This window comes from Xiphophorus couchianus, chromosome 14, assembly GCF_001444195.1.
Source record: "Xiphophorus couchianus chromosome 14, X_couchianus-1.0, whole genome shotgun sequence".
Classification (NCBI taxonomy): Eukaryota; Metazoa; Chordata; class Actinopteri; order Cyprinodontiformes; family Poeciliidae; genus Xiphophorus; species Xiphophorus couchianus.
In genome coordinates, this window is record NC_040241.1 from 5,529,861 (window position 1) to 5,553,014 (window position 23,154).

At 39.0% G+C, this 23,154-nt stretch overlaps 1 protein-coding gene and 3 long non-coding RNA genes across 5 annotated transcripts; 1 reads left to right on the forward strand and 3 right to left on the reverse strand.

Annotated features, from left to right (window-relative positions):
* Positions 1-4,293: 4,293 nt before the first annotated feature.
* On the reverse strand, positions 4,294-17,334 carry LOC114157252 (uncharacterized). Its single transcript, XR_003598099.1, has 3 exons — positions 17,048-17,334; positions 9,834-9,839; positions 4,294-4,306 (listed from the first exon to the last, which is right to left on the reverse strand). It is a non-coding gene; the product is annotated as an uncharacterized LOC114157252 (long non-coding RNA).
* LOC114157244 (uncharacterized) lies at positions 7,461-9,220 on the reverse strand. Of its 2 annotated transcripts, none has more exons than XR_003598089.1 (7): positions 9,154-9,220; positions 9,013-9,054; positions 8,657-8,897; positions 8,394-8,477; positions 7,997-8,089; positions 7,781-7,926; positions 7,461-7,688 (listed from the first exon to the last, which is right to left on the reverse strand). It is a non-coding gene; the product is annotated as an uncharacterized LOC114157244 (long non-coding RNA). The 2 variants fall into 2 exon arrangements; XR_003598090.1 differs by having other exon boundaries at positions 9,013-9,058; positions 9,154-9,219.
* On the reverse strand, positions 9,433-13,600 carry LOC114157104 (serine-rich adhesin for platelets-like). The gene is made up of 2 exons (XM_028037886.1): positions 10,176-13,600; positions 9,433-9,665 (listed from the first exon to the last, which is right to left on the reverse strand). Exon 1 carries the CDS (start codon positions 13,366-13,368, stop codon positions 11,245-11,247), a length of 2,124 nt encoding a protein of 707 aa, XP_027893687.1. The 5' UTR covers positions 13,369-13,600; the 3' UTR covers positions 9,433-9,665; positions 10,176-11,244.
* A 1,590-nt stretch (positions 17,335-18,924) lies between the features above and the next one.
* Positions 18,925-22,648, forward strand: LOC114157246 (uncharacterized). Its single transcript, XR_003598092.1, has 3 exons — positions 18,925-19,477; positions 21,739-21,964; positions 22,491-22,648. It is a non-coding gene; the product is annotated as an uncharacterized LOC114157246 (long non-coding RNA).
* The last annotated feature ends 506 nt before the right edge of the window (positions 22,649-23,154 follow it).

The following is a 23,154-nucleotide window of genomic DNA, read 5'->3' on the forward strand; positions in this document are numbered from 1 at the left end:
CAGTCGTATTGATTATTGCAACAGCGTCTTCACAGGTCTGTCCAACAAATCAATCAAACAGCTGCAGCTGATCCAGAATGCTGCTGCTCGCGTTCTCACTAAAACCAGGAAGATAGAGCACATAACACCAGTTTTAAAGTCCCTGCACTGGCTCCCTGTAGCTCAAAGAATAGACTTTAAAATACTGTTGTTAGTTTCTAAATCACTGAACGGCTTAGGAACACAATACATTAAAGATCTGCTGTTGTTGTATCAACCTTCCAGAACCTCTCAGGTCTTCTGGTTCTGGTTCTGCTCTGCATCCCCAGAACCAGAACCAAACGAGGAGAAGCAGCTTTCAGCATCTATGCACCACAAATTTGGAACAAACTTCCAGAAAACTGTAAAACAGCTGAAACACTGACTTCTTTTAAATCTCAACTAAAAAGCCACCTGTTTAGAATTGTATTTGAAATGTAATCAATTACAAATTTATTGATGGAACTTGACTTAATGCTGTTTTGATTATTGATTCTATGTTGCTTTGTGTTTCTGTGTTTGTAATGATGTAAAGCACTTTGAAATGCCTTGCTGCTGAAATGTGCTATACAAATAAAATTTGATTGATTGATTTTTTCTTATCACTGTTTTTAGTTTAACGTCAAAGCTGTTCACTGTTGGAGGAAGTAAATTGTTTATATTCAATCCCTAGACAGTGTAGCTGCTGAGAACTGTGGAGGAAATGGGTCATGTTTTGTCTTCCATATAAAGAGATGTACATCTTAGTTGCTTGCATGCACACAGCTGCTGCTTACACCTTCACAACTGGTCAGGCCAGTTTACCACATATAATCAAAAAATAAGAAGCCAGCACAGAGAATAAAACAGGTCACGAGACGTTTTATGATCATTTAAATTAATTGTGTTCATCTTATTATTATTATTATTAATGATTTTCTATTTCATTTTTCTTTCATGGCTGCTCTGATCTCCAACATTCTCCATGTCAGGAAGTGACACAAATTCGTAATTTAAATCCATTGATCTTCAGAAATGTTTCTTCTGTAATTATTTGTGCAGTCAATCTTTGTAGATCACGTGCAACACGACCACTTTCTGTGCAGACTGGGGTTTTTATCTTTGCATAACTTACCTTATTTGAAGTCTCTGTAGATCAGGGCCTTAATGTTATACAAAGAAAGTTGACATTTTTGGTAAAACTAGCAACATATTTATGGCGAAATTTAATGCAAATTGCATATTTGTCAGGCAGAAAAGCTTCGTTGAAATCCCAAAACAGGAAATATATTAAATTCAGTGGATTTACACAATGAAACATCTTAGCAAAAACAAGTTAGCACAGTTTATTTTACATAAAAATATTGACCTGTTAGATCCTTAGATTTATGCAATATGTAATAAATCTGCAAAGAATATGTTGTCAAAAATAACTTATGTGAATGAATGAGAAAATAAGTTATGTTAGGTTCTTAGGCTCAAAGAAGTTGTCAGTAATCTTTTGCTTTTTGTCATTTTAGAAAGATGAAAGCTGCTCTTGTGATCGCTGTCCTTGTCCTGCTGGTCGCTGTCCTTGTTGTTCTTCTCTATCCTGGTACGGAGGAGAACAACAACTCTGTTCACAATCATATTCCTCTGGAGGAATTTGACACGGCCTCAATTCCTGAAGGGGAAGAGTAAGTTTTTTTTTATTTGACCTTTATTTAACCATGTTAATTATCAAGAACAATATTATTTTTATTTTACAATAACGACCGGGGTAGCAGTGACTCTAGCCTGAGTAGAACAGAGAATCTAATTTTTGGTAGAGAAAATGAGTAAGTTCTTTATTGACATTTTTGAAATTATTTTTGACACATGGCAAATTTGAAATGGTCCAAAAACAATTAGAGTTGTCTGTCCTGCAACAAGAATCAAATCAGACAATAAGACAACTAAAAAATATTGTGGATCTGGCTGCAATTTCTTTCGAAGGACTTAAAGCCAGACATGAAGAAGAAGTTTCTGGCCTGATGCAGCAGGCAGACATTTTGAAGCAGGATGTAGCTAAAGAGAGGGAAGCTTCCTCACTGAAAATCATGGAGCTTGAAGCTGAGAAGGAAAATCTTAAAAAAGAACTAACTGACTTCCAGAAACTGCACTCTGGATATGAGCTTAATTGCAAAACAGAGAAGGAAAAAATGAAATCTGATCTTCAAGACGGAAATGAATTTGGACATTCAGGAAAAAACGTGGCAAAGTGTCAAGAAGAAAATGAAAAAGACACAAACAACAATTCTGACTCTGCAGCCAAAAATCAGGAACATCACTTGAAGGGAACCATGTCAGAGGACAGTGATGTTCCTGATACATCGAACAAGGAGGCAAATGATTTTGTGGAAGTGAGAGATCCTGAGCCCATAGACATGAGAGACAGCTGTGTGGCAAATCGGTCAGAGGAACCAGTGGAGGCAGCGGGCAAGAAAACATCCGTATGGAAGAGAATACAAGATAGTTTGAGGCTGAAAAAATCACAGCAGAAGAAAAGCAAGAAAAAGTCTTAATAGAGCAACTAGGAGAAAATGTCTAGTGAATTTCTGAACCGTTTGCAAAACCCCAAAATAAATCTCTTATTTTAGACCAGAAAAAAAAAATGGCCGTGGGTTTTCTCCGGGTGCTCCGGTTTCCCCCAGATTTCCAAAAACCATGTAAATTTTGATGATTGCCCAATGTAACGTGTCCTCAAGAAAGGTCGTATTAATTTCTACCAAATTTAATTTGCAAACGGTTCAGATTGGAGAAACATTTGTGGAGAGAAAAGAAAACCTCTAAAACAAGCAACTAGTTAAAAGAGTCCAGGTCAGAACCATTTTCAAAACCCCAAATTACATCTCATATTTTAGACAAAAAAAAAGGTAACCATGGTGATGCAGTGGTTAACACGACATCTTCACAGAAAAGAGGCCTTTGTTCTCAACCAGGCGCCTCTTTCTGTGGGAGTTTGTCTGTTCTCCCCGTGTTAGTGGAGGGTTTTCTCCGGGTGCTCCGGTTTCCCCCAGGATTTCAAAAATGATGTAAATTGGGGTGATTGACTATAATGAACATTGTCCTCAAGAAAGGTAGCATTAATTTCTAGAAAACTGAATTTGCAAACGGTTCAGATTAGAGAAACATAATGTCAGGTGAGAGTTGCTCTCCACAGGTTGCTCTCCACAAGTTGCTCTCCACAAGTTGCTCTCCACAAGTTGCTCTCCACAAGTTGCTCTCCACACGTTGCTCTCCACAAGTTGCTCTCCACAAGTTGCTCTCCACAAGTTGCTCTCCACAAGTTGCTCTCCACGGGTTGCTCTCCACACGTTGCTCTCCACAAGTTGCTCTCCACACGTTGCTCTCCACAAGTTGCTCTCCACAAGTTGCTCTCCACGGGTTGCTCTCCACAAGTTGCTCTCCACAAGTTGCTCTCCACAAGTTGCTCTCCACAAGTTGCTCTCCACAAGTTGCTCTCCACAGGTTGCTCTCCACGGGTTGCTCTCCACGGGTTGCTCTGCACAAGTTGCTCTCCACGGGTTGCTCTCTACGGGTTGCTCTCCACGGGTTGCTCTCCACAAGTTGCTCTCCACAGGTTGCTCTGCACAGGTTGCTCTCCACAGATTGCCCTTTGTCACCAGTGTCTAGATGCAGTCAAGGTTTTGATGGGATCCGTTTTAGTTGCCTTAGCGTCGCGTCTCTGCTTTTTGCAGATGTGATGAGGTCCTATTGGCTTCAACAGCTGTGAGCAAATAATCTTTGTTGTCGGCCTAACAAGGCGAATGCCTGAACTGGAAAAGGAGTGGCCCTTGCTGGCCCTTGCTGGCCCTTGGTGGCCCTTGCTGGCCCTTGCTGGCCCTTGGTGGCCCTTGCTGGCCCTTGCTGGCCCTTGGTGGCCCTTGCTGGCCCTTGCTGGCCCTTGGTGGCCCTTGGTGACCCCTGCTGGCCCTTGCTGGCCCTTGCTGGCCCTTGGTGGCCCTTGCTGGCCCTTGGTGGCCCTGCCCATTCCGATTTCTGGCTCCCCACAAGACAGATTATGAAGATACTTTGAACTAACCAATAGCATACAAAGCTAATGCTGATGTTACACCAGTGAGTCACTAAGGAGAGTCTTGAAGCTCAGCACAGATGGACAGAGTACAGAAAAGATGTTGCAGTTTTTTTACAAATAATCATGTAAGTTGACTAATGTTGTTGTATCCACAAAATGTTGGCTAGATGATGACTAGTTAATTAATGCCAATATATCATGAAATGCCTGTTAACATGAATATTAATGTTGCTGTTAACCCATGTAATATTCCTTGATAGATAGTTGTTGCCAGGAATAAACCCAGTTCTCTTTATTTTCTTTGCAAAAGTTGTTCTCACTGTTGCTTTTGATATATTTCAAAGAAATGTTTATTGTCACAACAGAAGGAGCAAAGAGTCGGAGAGGAGACAACAGACCAGAGGTCAGCAGCAGGACCATGATGTAGGATCTTCTGTTACCTGAGAATAATTTGCTTAAGACGAGCAAATTATTACTTATTAATAATTTGTTTATTACTAAGATAAGTAATAAGCAAATTATTACTTACCTTAGTAATAATGTGCTTATTACTAAGATAGGTAATAAGCAAATTATTACTTATTAATAATCTGCTTATTACTAAGATAAGTAAAAGCAAATTATTACTTATCATGCAGATAAGTAATAATTTGCTTATGCCCTAATTTCCACCCGTACAAACACAAAACCAACACAATGCTTATGACCCACACAAATACAGGCTACAAGCACACAAATGTAGACACGTTGTGTGTCTGACCCACACAAAGACAAACACACACAATGTTACACAGCCACACACACAAACATATATTCCTACATAGCTTATTTCTTACAAATTACACTAAGTTATAAAAATAGTCAAATAAACCTTACCTAGTAGATATGAACTCTCCTCTTGCCGGTTCTCAGGCTCAGATTCTGTCTGTGACACCCAGAGGAGGTGAAATGATCCCATACGCTCCATTTCTTTTCTTTTTGTAAATATTTCTGACAAAATGTAACTGTCTAAAAGTCTGTTACACAATTTTTTTGTTTAATTTTTAGCTTCACATTTAGATATGGAAAAAGTTTGAGTCACAAAAAAACCCCAAGCAGTTTTGAATCTGAACTCAGATCCAGAACCGCACAGCATTCTGGGAGATGTAGGCAGAGGCATGACTTTAGCAGTTCTTCCTCACTCTCTCTTTGGTTACCTAGCAACTTAGTCATTCTTTGGTTACCTAGCAACGACCTTTTGGGTAACTTGCGCAGCAGCAGTTTCAGGTTTGGCCACTGTGCCTCATAACTGGAAAAAAAAATTAAAAAAACAAACATGTGGAGTTAAAACTGGATAAAATAGGACATTTCACGTCACCAGTTTATAGTATTTTGGATAATTAAAACAAAAGACTAATAAATAATTATCAATATTAACAATTATTGACAGACTTTTACTGCTATGAAGTTTTCAGCTTTATTGTCCAGCTTACATTCAATAGAGATCTAAAAAACTCGTTTCCTTCCTTTGTGACGTGACGTTTACAAACGTCGCTCTTGTTTATAGTCTGATTTAATGTCACACAGAGAGGAAATGCTTGTTTCATTTTATGTAATATCGTCAAATACAATATGTCCTTGGAATTCATGCGACATAATTGAATACTGTAAGCCTTTCTTACGGTGTACATGGTACTTTCTGCTATAATGTAAGGCCTTCGTGAGGTTTTTCTATGTATGCTATATCTTGTTGTGAAATATCTGAAGTGTTATATATATTTTTCTTTAGGACAGAAAAGCGTCACAGACCTATAATATAAACAGAAACTTTCTGTAAGTAGGAAAGAAAGAAAACATGCATCCAAGTTATTTGGACTATTTCTGAGTTATGATGGCGTGGTGAGTCATCTGACAGGTTGGATTGTGTCTCTTTTGTGTTGGTTTTCTGGATGGTGCAGGATTGTTTTCATGTGCAGCTCCATCTCAACCTTACACAGACAGACGTAGACATGCAGCGTATAAATCGATTTTCAATAAAACGTTTTGCACCAAAGAGTTGAGAATAAACACTGAGGCTCTTTACTGTATTTGAAATGTTAAATTGACATTTGTGACTGTATACGATACAGACCAGCAAATATTGCAGTAAGCATATTGCGAGGGAACACGAAAATGGAGATGTTAAAGTTCATTTCATTTGTTGGTTTATTTTTGTTAGAGACATTTTGTGATGTCTAGTTCCTAGTTGGGTAATTGGATCACATATTTTCTTTTTTCATTGTGCATTTTCTTATTCTAAAAAAAGATGCCACACTTAATCACCCTGTTTCAATTTTCTAGTAAAATCCACCAGATTTCTAATTAAAATGTGGACTCATTTCAGAGTTCTTGAGACACTGCCCCCTAGTGTGCTGGGAGAGAAACTGGCATCATGCTAAACAGTGAATATGAGGTGATTTCCTACATTATCCATTATTAGTCGTTATCGTGAGTTAAAATTTTCACGAAAATAAAATGTTTGTTTTTTGTGGTGCATCTGGATCTTAGTAACCAGCTCTGAAAAGAAAAACATTGGAATTGGCTCTCGAGTACCTGTAGTGTGAGTTGCTTGTTAACACTTCTAGTCTAGTGTGTGTTTTTGGCTCAGATCTTGTAATGCAGGGGTCCCCAAAGTCGGTCCTCGAGGGCCGGCATCCTGCCGGCATCCATCATTCTGCGGAAAAGTCACAGATCCAGAGAATCTCCCCCATGACCAGCAGCTCCATGCAGCCACATCCTCCCACATGTTCTCCACCTTCCCCATCTCATCCACTCTGATGAATGTTTAATCCACCCAGTAACTCCAGTAATAACCGACTCCCATTCAGTAACGGACCAAATATGTTTAATGTCTGAATGTGTAGGATCTGCTCATTACACAGAGAATGAAATATTTCAACCCTCTATGTTTTGTAATTTCAATGATTATGGCCGACAAATCATAAATTCAACATCTAAAAAAATGTATGTATGTATATATATATATATATATGCGTGTGTGTACATATATCATTGAAAATGTCAGCATTTCAGATGGTTGGGAAGCAAATACATCATCATCCTTAAATGTTAACTATTAGGTTCAACGTTTAGAAAAACTGAGAAAAAGACTAAAATTTAAAATTCATGTACTGCATGGCTTTATGGCTTTTCTTTTTGTTTTTTGACCTGACCTGCTCCATCGTGACTGTGAAGCTCATCAGAATTTTGTATTGATGTAACTACAAATTAATTCACACTTAGTAAAAAAAAAAAAAACTTTTTAAATCCTGTTCTGCAGTTTGTGTTTTGATCACTTATGAAGTTCTATTAAAAATGTGGGAGTTCCTTTAACATATAATGTTTCCAAAAATGATTATGGTTAAAAAATGACTCCAGAAATAACAGATTGAAAGAAGAACATTTTATTAAACTCATAGTTACAGAAGTGATGGACTTTGTGTCGTGGACCATCAATAATGAAAACAATTATGAAGAGAAAACAAATCTGCCTTTTAACTATTTATTCTGATATTTTGTTTTGGCACTTGAAGAATCAGAATCTCGTCTCCAGCCAGGCACCAGAAACCTCGCTGTCCGCTTCCAGAGTCATTGATGTTTAGACAGGAGAGTCGAGCTAAGGAAACAGAAGAACAAATTTGAGAAACACAGAGACAAACGCACGCCATTAAATACTGAAACTTTGCTGAGATGTCTCAGCAGCTCTACCTGCTACATCCAGAGTAATGGTGTCAGGTGAGGTCCATCTCCCCAGCGGTTGGTTTGTCTCAAACCTGAAGTGATGCTGGCCCGCATCGTCCAGCTTCACACCCTGAATCTGAACTGAGCAGCTGGAGTAGCTTCCCCCGGTGTAGCTAGAATACAGGCAGCAATTTAGTACCGTAATTTTCCTGTAACAATAACAGCATCTGCAGTTCTTCTCACAGTGTGCGCCCGCGGTACGACGGGCTGATCGGGTTGGTGTGGTGAGCAAACTCCCAGAAACACGGAACCACATAAGGCGCCTCTCAGTGAGACCTGGGGAGTTTTACACAATGTTGTTACTTAAACATATCCTAAAGCCATAAACAACAACATATTTTACTGATACTTTATGAGATACACCAACACAACATACTATTAGTGTGAAGTGGGAAAAAAATTTAAAACTTTTCAGATTTCTTCTACTAAAAAAGCTTTTAAAGAACTTTCCCGCCACTCCAAAACAATAAAATATTTAGTTTGGGTCTGATACATAAAAGCCCAACAAAGTACATTTACTTGTTTTCACAAACACTTGAACCGTCCATCTAAAGAAATGCAAAATGAACAAATGATCAACCTGAGGAGTAAAGTCACTGTAGTTCCTGCCCACACACACACATCACTCTTCTGGAAAACGACACACTCCACCTGCTCTGAGTACCTAGAAGACACAAACGCTTTGGATCGTTCAATTGTCAGGGCTCTAATTTAGGAATCTATGCACAAAATATACAAGGAACAAAACATTTGAAGCAAACAAATACATATGTTCCAGTAAAAATCATGGAAGTGCACAGACAGGCATTAGGAGGTCAAACTGTTTAAATCTTAAGAACTCACCCTCAGAGTGTCTGCATCCACCTCAGTCAGTCAGATGAACACAGACACTTCAGGATTTTCATGTCCCTGACAGTGATGGAGGTGAGGAGGTTTTATAGCGATGAGAGAGTGTTTGGCGTCTGTCAGGTGGGAGGAGGGGTGAGGCGGACGGGGGAGTGTGAGTCTGACTGTCATTGGTTGACCCGTTTCCACTGTTGCTCTTTATTCCACTTCTCCATCTGAATCTGTCTCAAACTATGAGCTGAAAGAAGAAATTGTGACATCCATGTGATCTTATCACTTCTGCAGCGGTTTCAGAGACATGTGTCTGTGCTACAAGTCAAAGGTCATTAACCTGTAGTACATGTTAGACTCACTTGTTATGTAACAGTCATTCATTCCTCCTTCTTCTGCTCCTTCTTTCTTAGGTGGGAAAACGTACTCAGTAGGTTTTTTAAAGCTTATTTCACCCAAAAATTGAAAGAGACTTTCTCATCAAGTCTTCATCATGTCCTCACCTTTTCCACAATCTGTTACAACCAGTAGATCAGCAGGTGGAGCTGGTCTTCTTCTTTAATTGACGGAGAAATGAAATAAAGAGAAAAGACAATGGGGTTAACAAACAGAATATATTTGGACAGAAGGAAGAACAATTTGACCTCAATTAAATCCATATTTAAAATGAAAATAAGTTTTCTTACTTTTTTGTCAACAGGGTTCTCTTATCTCCTCCATCTGACTGGTGGTGCTGAAGGTGGAGGTTTACAGGCGGAGTTGGTCTTCTGCTTTAATTGTTGGTCAACTCATGTCAAGAGACATGAGTTGACGGAGAAATGAAATAAAGAGAAAAGACAATGGGGTTAACAAACAGAATATATTTGGACCGAAAGAAGAACAATTTGACCTCAATTTAATCCATATTTAAAATGAAAATAAGTTTTCTTACTTTTTTTGTCAACAGGGTTCTCTTATCTCCTCCATCTAACTGGTGGTTCTGGAGGTGGAGGTTTACAGGCGGAGGATATCCAACCTGGGATGATCAGAGAATCAGAAATCTGAGAATCTGAACCTGGATCAGATACTGGTTTTGGGTATTTTGTAATGTCTATTCTTTTTTGTGATCCTTCTGTGTTGTAATACATGAACATGCTATTGGCCATGTAAACTATTTGTTTCATGAGATTAATAGTTTATCTACAGAAAACTTTACTCCACATGCTCTCCATTTCCTTCCATCCGATCCTGTTCTCTAGTGTCCCTCTGAGTAAAAGTTCTTAATTTAATCCCTCAAGCATAAATTCGGTCTATGTTCTCCTTTGTCTTTGACTATTGTTATTTTCCTGATGCTTTAATGTTGTTTCTGATACAAAGTATTATCAGGCAAGCATTCCTTACTTAATGTAAACTTTAACTCTGTATGGTTGAACACTTTGTAAATTACTAATAACTTCTATTTCTATTTTTATTTAGTAAAGTTGATGGTCCCCACCACCAGCAGGAGGCAATCAGTGTCATGTGAATTTGGAATGCAAAAACTTACAAGCAGTGTGAAAAACAAGAGGTCCAGAAGCACAGGAACCACATGGACAACGGCGAAAGGATCCAGCGATGAGCAGCTAAAACCTGAAAGACTGAAAACTTGGAGAGTGGATTAGTGGGGGAACAGGATAGAATAATTTACTATGGCAGAGAGCACTGTGTGGGGAAGCACCACTATTACACTATGAAACATGAGTAAGTTGAGTGGAAAAGACAAAGATGAAGAAAACCCGGTGCAAGGCGCTTCCTAAGGTTTCTTCAGTTCTTCCAGAATCCTTAAGATCGAAAATGGTAAATCCAGCAGCGGGATAAAGAAAAACCTTGGTGCAAGGCGCTACCTAAGGTTTCTTCAGTTCTTCCAGAATCCTTAATATCCAAAATGCTAAATCCAGAATTGGAATAAAGAAAAACCCCGGTGCAAGGCGCTACCTAAGGTTTCCACAAGCCTGACAGAAAGCCATTGGCTTAAGTAAAAAACAACAGAAATGATGATGTCCTAATGTGACTTCCCAAATAGGTCTTCAGTTTTTTACAGATCCCAATCTAATCGGAGTCACTTGACAAGGCGTAGTTAGGTCTAAACCACTTGTGTCTGGAACTCCCTCTTGCTGTAATTCCACCAGATGTTGAAGATATTTGTTTTTCTTCTATGTGTGACAGAGTGGGATTCTCACATGGCATCTGTGGTGGGGGACTGAAAACACGGGGTGACAAAATGGGATCTTCACAATGCGTCAAAGGCAAGGGACTGGAGTCAGGGGATGAGAGAAAAGGATCCTCACACGACATCCTTGGTGAGAGACTGAGGACAGGGAGAACCTGAATGGGTTCTTCAAATTTCCTCCTACAGCGGGGATGGAAAAGAGAGCTTGATGGATGGGCCTTGTCCCCCCATTCTTTTTCACATCTCCATGCCAACCGTTTGAGGATGATTTTAAGGATCTCATCACTATGGTTGGTCCTTGTCGGCAACCTCCTCTTCAGTAACACTGTCCCTGGTGCTCTTGGCGGGGTCCTCTGCACCAGGGCGGAACTTGGCGAAAAGGTCACCCCTTGGAGGAAGAGAGATCTTAATCCTCTTGGCAGGGGGGGTCCTCTTTAGCAACAGTGTCACTGGTCCTCTTGGGAGAGGGCTCCTGTTTAGCAGGCATTTCATGTGGAATTTCACAAGAGAGACTGAGGTCAGGGTCCGAAAAAACATGAAGATTACGCCTCAATGTAGACACGGGAACGAGGAGAGGGGATGACAATCTAGGTTCCTCACATGACTCCGTTGATGAGCGATAGAAGAGGATAGGGGGTCTCAGAGTGGGAGCTTTACATCCCTTCCTACAGCGGGGATTGAACAGAGACTTTGACGGATTGGCCTTGTCCCCCCATTCGTTTTCAATTCTCCATGCCAACCGATCAACGATGATTTTAAAGACCTCATCGCTATGGTTGGTCCTCTTGGTGTCAACCTCCTCTTCAGTAATACTGTCCTTGGGCCTCTCGGCGGGGTCCTCTGCACCAGGGCGGAACTTGGCGAAAAGGTCACCCCTTGGAGGAAGAGAGATCTTAATCCTCTTGGCAGGGGGGTCCTCTTTAGCAGGCATTTCACAAGAGGGACTGGGGTCAGGGTCTGAAAAAACAGGAAGATTACGCTCCAATGTAGGCAAGGGAACGAGGAGAGGGGATGACTGTCCAGGATCCTCACATGACGCCGTTGATGGGCGACAGATGTCAACAGTGTCCCTAGTCCTCTTGGCTGGGGGCTGCTCCTCAGCATCACTGTCCTTTGTCCTCTTTCTGTTTATGGCAGTCACAGATGTCTCATGAGCCGCGTCCTCTTTCAAACCTATCTGATGACTAGGCTTTGATGATGGCTCATCCTCCTTTGCAGCATTCACCTTCTTTGTAGTTCTCCTGGTGCGGTCAAAAGCCACAGAAGCCACTAAAGTTTTCCAACCTGCCAGAGGCTGTGGCGAGATACTGATAGGACGCATATTGGGCTCTTGCTTTTTGTCAAGTTCACATGTGAATTTAAAGCTGGAAGGAAGCACGGCACCAAAACTGAGCTTATGTGGTGGGTCGTCCTCCTTCGCAGCATCCATCTTCTTCCTTGCTCTCCTGTCTCGGCCAGAAGTCAAAGAACCCGCGTGCTCTTTCAAACCTACCTGATGATGTTGCAGGGTACCGATAGGTCTGGAGTCCTCTGAACGCAAAATTGGCTCTTCCTGTTTGTCAAGTCCAGATGTAAACAGAAACCTGGAAGGAAGCACGGTACCAAAACGAAGCTTTGATGGTGGGTCGACCTTCTTCGCAGCATCCATCTTCTTCCTTGTTCTCCTGTCTCGGTCAGAAGTCAAAGAACCCGTGTCCTCTTCCAAATCTACCTGATGATGTTTCAAGGTACCGATAGGTCTAGACTTCTTTGGACGCAAAATGGGCTCTTCCTGTTTGTCAAGTTTAGTACAGGAAGCCGTGTCTTCTTGAGGCTTCCGAGACACCCCAATGACTTTTATGTATTTGAAATGTGGGGGAAGAATCTTAAGCAGCTGTGACATAGCATCGGCACGGTCCCCTGTCAGACTGGTGTCAGCGGAGCTAAGCTTATCAACCGTCCAGTTCAGATGTTTCAATGACTGTTCAAGCACTCCGATGCCCCACAGGAATTTAATGTTTGGTCGAAGGACCTGGACAACCCGAAGGCGGGATTTGAAGTCATTCTGGTCTTCATTATGAACCTCATCTTTATTGGATCTGGTAGTACCTTCATTGGAGCTGGTAGTACAGGCATTACCTACCTTACCTTCATTGGAGCTGGTAGTACAGGCATTACCCAACTCGTCTTCAATAGAGCGGGTAGCAGAGCTACCACTGGAGCTGGTAGAGCTACCACTGCAGCTGGTAGAACTACCACTGGAGCTGGTAGAGCTACCACTGGAGCTGGTAGAGCTACCACTGGAGCTGGTAGAGCTACCACTGCAGCTGGTAGAACTACCACTGTAGCTGGTAGAGCTACCACTGGAGCTGGTAGAGCTACCACTGGAGCTGGTAGAACAGTCCACAGACTGCGAAGGTAAACTATACCTCAACTCCTCTCCATGGTCTTCAGAAACCGTGTCGGCTTCATGTAAACACAACTTACTGTGTTCCTTACCATTGTCTGGAAGTCCCTCCAACGCTGGGGATCCATCTGCTGGAAGAGCCATGGTATGGGCTGTGAAGGAAAAAAAGCAAATAAAAAAAAAAAATCTATAATTCAGTATCTTGACCTTCACAAAAGTCCAAAGCAATGTTTAGAGGGAACAGTGAAATATCAACAGTACAATAACCCATGTTTGTGAATGTGTTTGTTTTTCTTGAATGTAATTAACAATATTATTGCTATGCCAGATGTGATTATACAACAAGAACAGGAATTAAGAGATAAAATAAATAAAGCTTATCTTTAGTCACAAAAAACAGCAAAAAACAGGATTTTACATAGAAACCAGAACAACACACTCTAAAACTCAATGATCAAACATGTATAGACCATCACCACTCAGACAAACAAACTTACAGCTTCACCTTAGTACAAATAAATCATTGGTACAACAAATCAAATTTAGACTTATTGGTAATTCATCCCTAGTCATAAACTCTTAAACATTTGGAAATATAAATTAAAGAGCTACACACTGTATTTACGACTTTTAATAGCTACTAAAACTCCTGTAATCTTAGATTGTGCCATTAGTGTGAGTAAAATAAACCCTGCAACAAGTTACTCAGTTCACCCTTCTATAACAACCCATCCCCACAAATCTTTGGTGCTACAGGTACATTTTATCATTCCTAATAATAGCCAGGGATAAGATACGTGATACATTCATTAGTATTATACTTAAATCACTACTTACACAACTGTAGTACCTTAAAAGTATCAAACGTTTAAAAAAATATGTTTCTAATAGCATTTTTAAATGACCAAAATCTTAATTGTAGCTAATAAAACTAAATTCCTTTGAGCTCAACAATTTTTAACAATCACAGCCACAGCTACTCTGACACCCCATCAGTACCTTCATACTCCCATATACGAAGGGAGTATGAAGGTACTGATACTCCCTTCATATTTGGGAGTATCAGTACTCCCATACGCGCATAATGTGCGATTTTCCTTTGCGCATTATGCGTAAAGGAAAATCAAATTAGGTTAACATTTTAGATCATGCAACCTATAAAAGTAAGTCTGTTTTCATATTAAATAAAATTCAAACTTCTTAATTTTCACCACAGCTAATTCACTAGGTACAGGAACTCCATGGCGAAAGCAATGGAGTTTCTGGATGGAGTCTCTCCGAAACATCCCGATGTTTTTAGCTAACAGCAAAAATGTACATCTATCAATTTAAAAGTTTTATAGATGTTTTATAGTAGGGATCTACATAAACAGGCCGACATAAGTGGCCTTTCCTCCGTTTCCAGGAGCTCCTACAAAAAAAAAAATAGAAATCCATATCCAGTGTATTAATCCGCATCCCTTATGTGTACATGATGCCTCAAAAAGTCTATTATCACATGCTAATATTACTCCAAATGGGTCAGTTATGGCTGAAGGTAGTTCATGACATCAGTCTGAAGATTTGAGGGCTGCATACAACCCAGCAATAAACTCAGATGAACGTTCACACAATTATATAGCTCCAAATGCTTCTGTCAATATTACCATCTCCATGGAGATGGAGAACATCAACAAAATGTTTTCTCTAATAGTAATTCTCTCAAATTAAAATAAAAAGTTTTCCAATCACCACACCACTATTAATATTGCTGCCTCTTTCTGAAAATGTAATCAGCGTGAAAATATATTACAGCTCCAAACATGCAATGGATCAACACAGCATTTCATAAACAACTAATTATTCAAAACTTCTCTTTCTTAAAAACAGCAAACTAAACAATAATACGTTTAAATATAAACTAAACTACTTGGAAATAATACAGGAGAAATATATATAAAAACTTTTCTAATATTCAAGTATTAAGGTTTTATTTCAAGCAAAGTATCCAAGGAGACCAAATGTGTTGTTGAGGCATTTTTTGAAACCTGGAACAGACACTGACTTCTTATTCCAAAGATCTGAATGAATGATTGCCATGGAAACGAAATATGTTTGTCAAGGCATTTTTTGAAGAAAAAAAAAAAAGTAAAGCCCAAGAACTGGACAGAAATCTGACTATTCAAACTAGCATAACATTTTTTCTCAAACACTATTGTTAATATCCCAGACATGTATCCACAAATGTCAATAAGCTAACAAATAAGTCACAAAACAATTTAAATTAACACACAAATTTGTTTCACAACACAAATGCAAGAGACCTATTAAAGCTATATATTTCAAAGAAGTCAAGAAAATGTCAAAGAATTGGACACCAAAGTCATCAAACCTGATATTCTTAGATTAAATATCACAATTTTTGTTTTTTCAAATCAATTCATATTTCCTGGCTATGCTAAAAAAAAAAAAAAAAAAAAAAAAAAAAAACAGATCAGCATGTCCCTATCTTGAAAAAATAATGAATCTAAACGACTAAAATATAGGCTATTAAAAGGGTATATACTATCCTTTTAATGTTTTTAAAAAAAAAATAACATTAAATATTTAAAGTAGTTCATTTAGCGTATCCATGGAAACTGGGTGTTTATCACGGCATTTTTCAAAAAATAACGGTCAAAAAAACAAGCTAATTTTCCATTAATTTGACCTTACTTTAACTAAGTTGACTATAATTAAGTAAAATACATATATTTCTTAAATCATTACACCACAGTTTAACATTCCCAACATTTCCAGCAAAATTCAGTTAAAAAACGACTTAAGAGTTAAGAAAGAGCTATGCTAGCAAAGAATGCTACTTGTCTATTTTTTTTGTACATCAGTATTTCTTTAAAACACAAACACAAAATAAACAAAACAAGTCACTAATGTCTTAGTAAAAACTTGCTTTCGTATATTAAAAATAGTAAAAGAATGATTTTAACCTTCAAGCTGATCACCCTGCTGGTGCTTCTCCTGGCCAGGAACCGTCTTTCGCAGGTTTGTTAATCACGAGTTTCTTCAACGAGTCCTTCTTCAGCGAGTCCTTCTTCAGCAAGTCCTTCTTCAGCAAGTCCTTCTTCAGCGAGTCCTTCTTCAGCGAGTCCTTCTTCAACGAGTCCTTCTTCAGCGAGTTTTGCAATGCAGACTTTTCAACAAGCTCAAACCTTCCGAGGCTTTAAAGGCTCCTTCAGGCGTCTCTCTCAAAAGTCCCGTAGCAAAGGGGAAAGAATTCAGAAGGTCCGCATCATTTATAGGCTTGAGAACGCTAACGTCGTTTCCATGACTTTCATTGACGAACGCACGCACTGGCGCGTCAGAGGAATTGGACTACAAATAATGCAGATAATACAAGTATTGCGTTTTCTTGTTCATCACGCCGTATGCTGCCACCTACTGGCCAACCAGTCTAAGTTCACAACTGGTGCGACATTATATTTCTGCTTTCATTGTTAACTGTCAGTTTCGGTCCTCCAAATGGGAAAATGTCTCTCTGCCGTGAAGCCTAAATTAGAAGAAAAATTCTAATTCAAAATTCAATTCAAAAATACTTTATTGAGCCAAAAGGAAAATTAAATGTTGTAGCTCATCAATTCAGACTCTTCACAGAGTTATTGCAGATGGCTGATTGCACTCTAATGACGAGTAGCACTACTTCAATATAGTTTTAGTAAGTAACTGCAATAAACGACACAAGTAAGAGTAACAAAGCATTTGGTGAAATGGCTATTATTAACTACTGTTTGACTGATCATAATGTGCAGTGTAATATTACCCATTTATTTCAGCAGACATGAATAACAATGAAGTTATGTGCACTGTTAGGTATTTTAAAACCAAAAATGAAAAATATTAATACAAGACAACAAATAAAGGTTAGATGGAACCTAACAAACATTTAGCTGTGTATCATGTTTTATTTTTTTATGGATTAAAATGTGTTCTTCATTCAGTTAAGTTATTTGCATTAGGTTGCATATCAACAAAATTTACTCAAGAGTGTAACATATGGAAAAATAGTCCTAATTTTAATGAATGTTTTTGGGGTCAAAAGTTACAGAGTAATTGAGTAAATCTAATTAGTTAATACCTGCCTTATGTCAATTAATTCTTTGCAGAATATACAATGCTCAAAAAAATAAAGGGAACACTTAAACAACACAATATAACTCCAACTAAATCAAACTTCTGTGAAATCAAACTGTCCACTTAGGAAGCAACACTGATTGACAATCAATTTCACCTACTGTTGTGCAAATGGAATAGACAACAGGTGGAAATTATTGGCAATTAGCAAGACACACTCAATAAAGGAGTGGTTCTGTAGTTGGGACCACAGACCACTTCTCAGTACCTATGCTGTCTGGCTGATGTTTTGGTCAGTTTTGAATGTTGGTGGTGCTTTCACACTCGTGGTAGCATGAGACGGACTCCACAACCCACACAAGTGGCTCAGGTAGTGCAGTTCATCCAGGATGGCACATCAATGCGAGCTGTGGCAAGAAGGTTTGCTGTGTCTGTCAGCGTAGTGTCCAGAGGCTGGAGGCGCTACCAGGAGAAGGGCCAGTACACCAGGAGACGTGGAGGAGGCCGTAGGAGGGCAACAACCCAGCAGCAGGACTGCTACCTCTGCCTTTGTGCAAGAAGGAACAGGAGGAGCACTGCCAGAGCCCTGCAAAATGACCTCCAGCAGGCCACAAATGTGCATGTGTCTGCACAAACGGTTAGAAACCGACTCCATGAGGATGGTATGAGGGCCCGACGTCCACAGATGGGGGTTGTGCTCACAGCCCAACACCGTGCAGGACACTTGGCATTTGCCAGAGAACACCAGGATTGGCAAATTCGCCACTGGCGCCTTGTGCTCTTCACAGATGAAAGCAGGTTCACACTGAGCACATGTGACAGACGTGACAGAGTCTGGAGACGCCGTGGAGAGCGGTCTGCTGCCTGCAACATCCTTCAGCATGACCGGTTTGGCAGTGGGTCAGTAATGGTGTGGGGTGGCATTTCTTTGGAGGGCCGCACAGCCCTCCATGTGCTCACCAGAGGTAGCCTGACTGCCAATAGGTACCGAGATGAGATCCTCAGACCCCTTGTGAGACCATATGCTGGTGCGGTTGGCCCTGGGTTCCTCCTAATGCAGGACAATGCTAGACCTCATGTGGCTGGAGTGTGTCAGCAGTTCCTGCAAGATGAAGGCATTGAAGCTATGGACTGGCCAGCCCGTTCCCCAGACCTGAATCCGATTGAGCACATCTGGGACATCATGTCTCGCTCCATCCACCAACTGCACCACAGACTGTCCAGGAGTTAGCGGATGCTTTAGTCCAGGTCTGGGAGGAGATCCCTCAGGAGACCATCCGCCACCTCATCAGGAGCATGCCCAGGCGTTGTAGGGAGGTCATACAGGCACGTGGAGGCCACACACAATACTGAGCCTCATTTTGACTTGTTTTAAGGACATTAAAGTTGGATCAGCGTGTAGTGTTATTTCACTTTAATTTTGTGTGTGGCTCCAAATCCAGGCCTCCATTGGTTAATAAATTGGATTTCCATTGATGATTTTTGTGTGATTTTGTTGTCAGCACATTCATCTTTGTACAGAACAAAGTATTCAATGAGAATATTTCTTTCATTCAGATCTAGGATGTGTTATTTGAGTGTTCCCTTTATTTTTTTGAGCAGTGTATATAGTTGCTTAAGTATGAACAGTTACCTGCAAAAGTGGTGTAATACTTCTTGGTAAAGCTTTTTATTTCCAATCATATCTAATTATTGATTTGAAAGTATCAATGTTTTTTTATTATCAGTAATTGTTAATTTATATGTGTTGTAATTGCATAAATAATATGAGGGTCATAATCATAAGGGTCAAGGCTGAAATAGGCGTTATTAAGAAAGGAAATCTTGTTGTCCATCACAAAGTTTGTCCAGTTAAATTTGGGAAGAAGGGCGAGTCTTTCTCTTAGAACCGCCTATTTTAGCTCTGGTCTTGTATAGTCTCAGATTCGCGGTCATTTTCTTTTATTGTACGGCTGAATCAGACGTAGGTATTTTATGGTATTATTTGAATAATAAGTTAATGTTTTTATTGCGTTTCGTCTTTATAGTTGCTATTGTCTATATATTTTGTGTTTTCTAGAAAATGGTAGATTGTTCTCCATTAAAACTCCCAAAATTAAGCGACCCGGACCTCAAAGCGGTCCAAAATGCTGCCCAGCTGGCTTGTGTAAGTATATTAGTTGGTAACTAATTTTAAAAAGTATTGTGTTTGGAAATTTGTGTATGAGGTTGTGTAGTGTTAAGTAGTTCGAATGACGGTAATTCTTTTTGGATATGAAAACATACCTGTGAAGTTTTAGGTTAGAGAATTCCATAACTTTCGCCTCCAGTGGGTACGTGAACTATGTACGTAAAATGGAGGGGGGAGGGAGGGCCGCCATTACACTACGGACAGATGGACGTAAGTTGGAATTACAGTTTAACTGATTGATTTTGTTGGGGTTTTTTTGTAGGTTTCTGAAGACACTTAGCTATGCAATGGAAATGTAAGTACTGCATGTTTTCTTCTGAAAAGAGGGCTCAACTATTCAAGCACTACCGCTTAAAACATGGCAGCTACGCAAGAACTACTCCAATTCCATGTCTCCACACAGATTGTCTGTGTTCATTTAACTCATTTAATGCCCTCAAAGTGCATTTATCAAGAAATCATTCCCATGAAGTACATGATGGGCAGACGAGTGGAGCTGATGCAATCCCTGTGATATTCAATTGTCCTCATTGCAGTTTTGAAGAACCCTGCACAGAACTCTTTCCCCCCCCATTTGCGTCAACATCTTAAAAATAAGGAAACTGTGAAATGTCCATATCAAAACTGCATTTTTGAGAGCAATGTCTACTCAACATTTAATGCTCATAAATGCAAAGACCATCGGCTTCCCTGTCAGAAGCGGCTGGAGCCTGATAGTGCCATGCGCAGCACACCTCCTGATCCAGATCCAAGCTTGTCACAAGATTTGCAAGAAGATGTGGATTTTTGTAGTGATCCTACAGACCGAGGCACAATTGAGGCAGAAGCTGAAATTGTAAATTTGGATCATTTACCTTTGATACCTTTACCCTTATTGGAAAAGTGATTTTTATTTCTTGTTTGATTCTTTTTTGTTGGAGGGAGCATCATTGCACTTGCAGACTACTAAATGGTTTTATGTTAATGAGGAGAAACATCACTTCACTATTCACTTTATCGATGTTATTATAAATGTTAGGCTCTATTATTGAGAATTGAGTTTTTGTTTCACACCAGTCAACAAAGACATTTAAGCAGGGATTCTCAAAGTTTTAAAGACTGAGGGCCATTTGAAGGATTCAATGTTAGATTGAAGGCTGCCCTCATGTCATTTTTGTTTTTCTTTTTTCTAAAAAAGTCTATGGAAAACTTTGTTTCCAGGTTAGTGTGTATGTAACCACACTTGAGAATCCTGTATTTAAGGTAAACTTGTTTAATTATTAAACATTTTTGTCCACTGAAACTGTTGTCTGTTGGCTCTTCGTTTCAATAACTTAACACTTTTGGTTCATCTTACTTGAACATATCAAGGCAATTGGTTTCCTAATATTTTGCAAGTAATGTGAACGCTTAAACGTGTAAACATAACTTAATTTTTATGAGTACTGCTTAACTGACATAACTCACAAATTGAAGTAGTCATAATTGACATTTTATAGTCAACCTTACTAATGATTTTGAGTTACCCATACTCAAGTTTACTGCCATTGCAGGAGTTGTCTGAATGAATATTTTACAGTTAACCCAATTAATGATTTTTGAGTTAACGGCACTCAGGTTTACTGCCATTATCTGAGTGGTGTAAACATAGTTATTTATAGCTATAACAACTTAAAACGAATTAGCTACTTTACTTGGAGATTTTGAGGCAATCGGTTTCCTAACTTTTTTTTAAGTAAAGTGAACTTATTACATTTTACAGTGTATGATATTTGTTAACTGAAAGTATTTTTCAATCATTTGTACTTTTCATATGATGAAAAATAATGTTAGATGTAATTCTGATTGTTGTGACATTTGCAGTTGTCTGTTTTGTTTTGGTCATATGAAAGATGAGTTTTTTTCTCTCTTTTTTTTCCCCACATAATTCAATAAAATTATTTTCTAGCAGCTTTGAGTAAACTTGTTTTTCTTTTCTTATAACAACTGCAGAGCCAGTTGTTATGTATTTCATATGTGACTACTTTCTTAAAAAAAATTCTCTATTTTCTGTGTCAAGTTTTAAGTTATCTTTAGATGTTTTCTTTGTTTTAAACTTTTGTTCACAAACTAAGCATGTGTGACATGAAGCATTTAGAGTGATGGAATAGTTTCCATATTAGTTGTTTAATAGGATTCATTATTTATGGTGCTGTTAAGTATAGTATTAGTGTTCGTTGTAAAATGTGTTTAACAGTTCTTTTTTTTTTTTTTTACAGTACCGTTGCACAGATCCCCTAGCTTCCCGTGAAGCGATCCAACGAAACATGCATGAGGCTTTCCAGCTGAGCCTCGAAGCTCTAGAAAAAAAGGCCAGGCAGCTGAAGGCTTCAGAGAAGAGGGTGAAGCATCTCCTCAAGGAAGTTGACAATGTCAACAAGACATTGGTTGCTGCCCAGCAAAAAATTGACGTATTGGAGGGCTGCACAGCATTTTATGTTGATGGTAGGTATATTTATAGTATATCATGCTGATTATAGGTTTTATTTTATATTTTAATCTTAATTAACATACGATATAATGGTATATCATGAGGTATTTGTAGTGTAAGCAGAAACTATTTTTTGTTTCTTCGATGTTTTATTTTTACAAATCCATTGTGAATAAAAGGAAAGATTCACTTTTGATAAAGAAATGTAAAAAAAACTGTCAACTATCAAACTGACAGTTGAGCTTCACAAAATAATGACATTCATTCACTCATTTAGATGTTAAATAATGATTGGCAGAGATTTTAAAGCAGAAAATGTTGTGTAAGTGAGCATAGCGTTTTGCAGGAGCTTGAGAAGCAAGGTTTGAGTCCAAACACTACAAGCTTTGAGACGAAAGACATCAAGTCCTGCTCCACGTTCCTCCCACAGTCATGTTAATTGGGTTTTGTAAAATTTTCCTTTGGTACGTGTGTGCAAAACAGCAGACAGGTCACAGGGTATCCTGTCTGATATTCTTTTTTTATGCTAGAATCTTTCAGAAAAAACTGATGCAATGACACAAACAGAGTACGAGGAGGAAGAAGTGCAAGAAATGAGTTGGATTGCTGAAGATACATTTTTTTTCTTCTTTAAGTTCAGAGTGTTTTTGTATGTTCTTTCAAAAATGGTTCTATTAAAACGGTTTTACTTTTCTGAATGGATTCATTTGACATTTTTGTAACATGATAAAACAAGATGACCCTTCTAGGGTAAAATGTAGTTTAATGTGAAGTTGAGTTCAAGTTTGAGGGAAGGTCTAAGTGGGATATTAACAGACTAAAAGTAAGTTTGGTGGAAATGTTGATGTCACACAACCGTGTTGTGGTTTTGACAGAGCTTAGATGGAAGGGAAGATTTTATTTATTTTGTTGGTTTCTATTTTTATTGAACAACATGGATGGTGGCTAAAGTATGGTATGGACAACCCAAAGAACCAACACCAGAACCGGTTGATTAAGGAGCTGAAGGAGAGAGAGGGAGCAGCAACATCTGCAGCAGGTGAGAAGTGAGACTCAAAGGATACTTTGAAGATGACTTGTACACACACTGGCCAGTGCAACAAAGACTCTGGAAAAATGGAGGATTTCTAATTTATTTCTATTTGTGACAAATAACTAATAAAATGGAATGATCAGAATTAATTTAGTAAAATATAAACGCTGT

What these genes read in the sequence shown, in the direction of transcription:
- LOC114157104 (XM_028037886.1), bottom strand. Translation starts at nt 13,368, where the DNA reads ATGGCTCTTCCAGCAGATGGATCCCCAGCGTTGGAGGGACTTCCAGAC.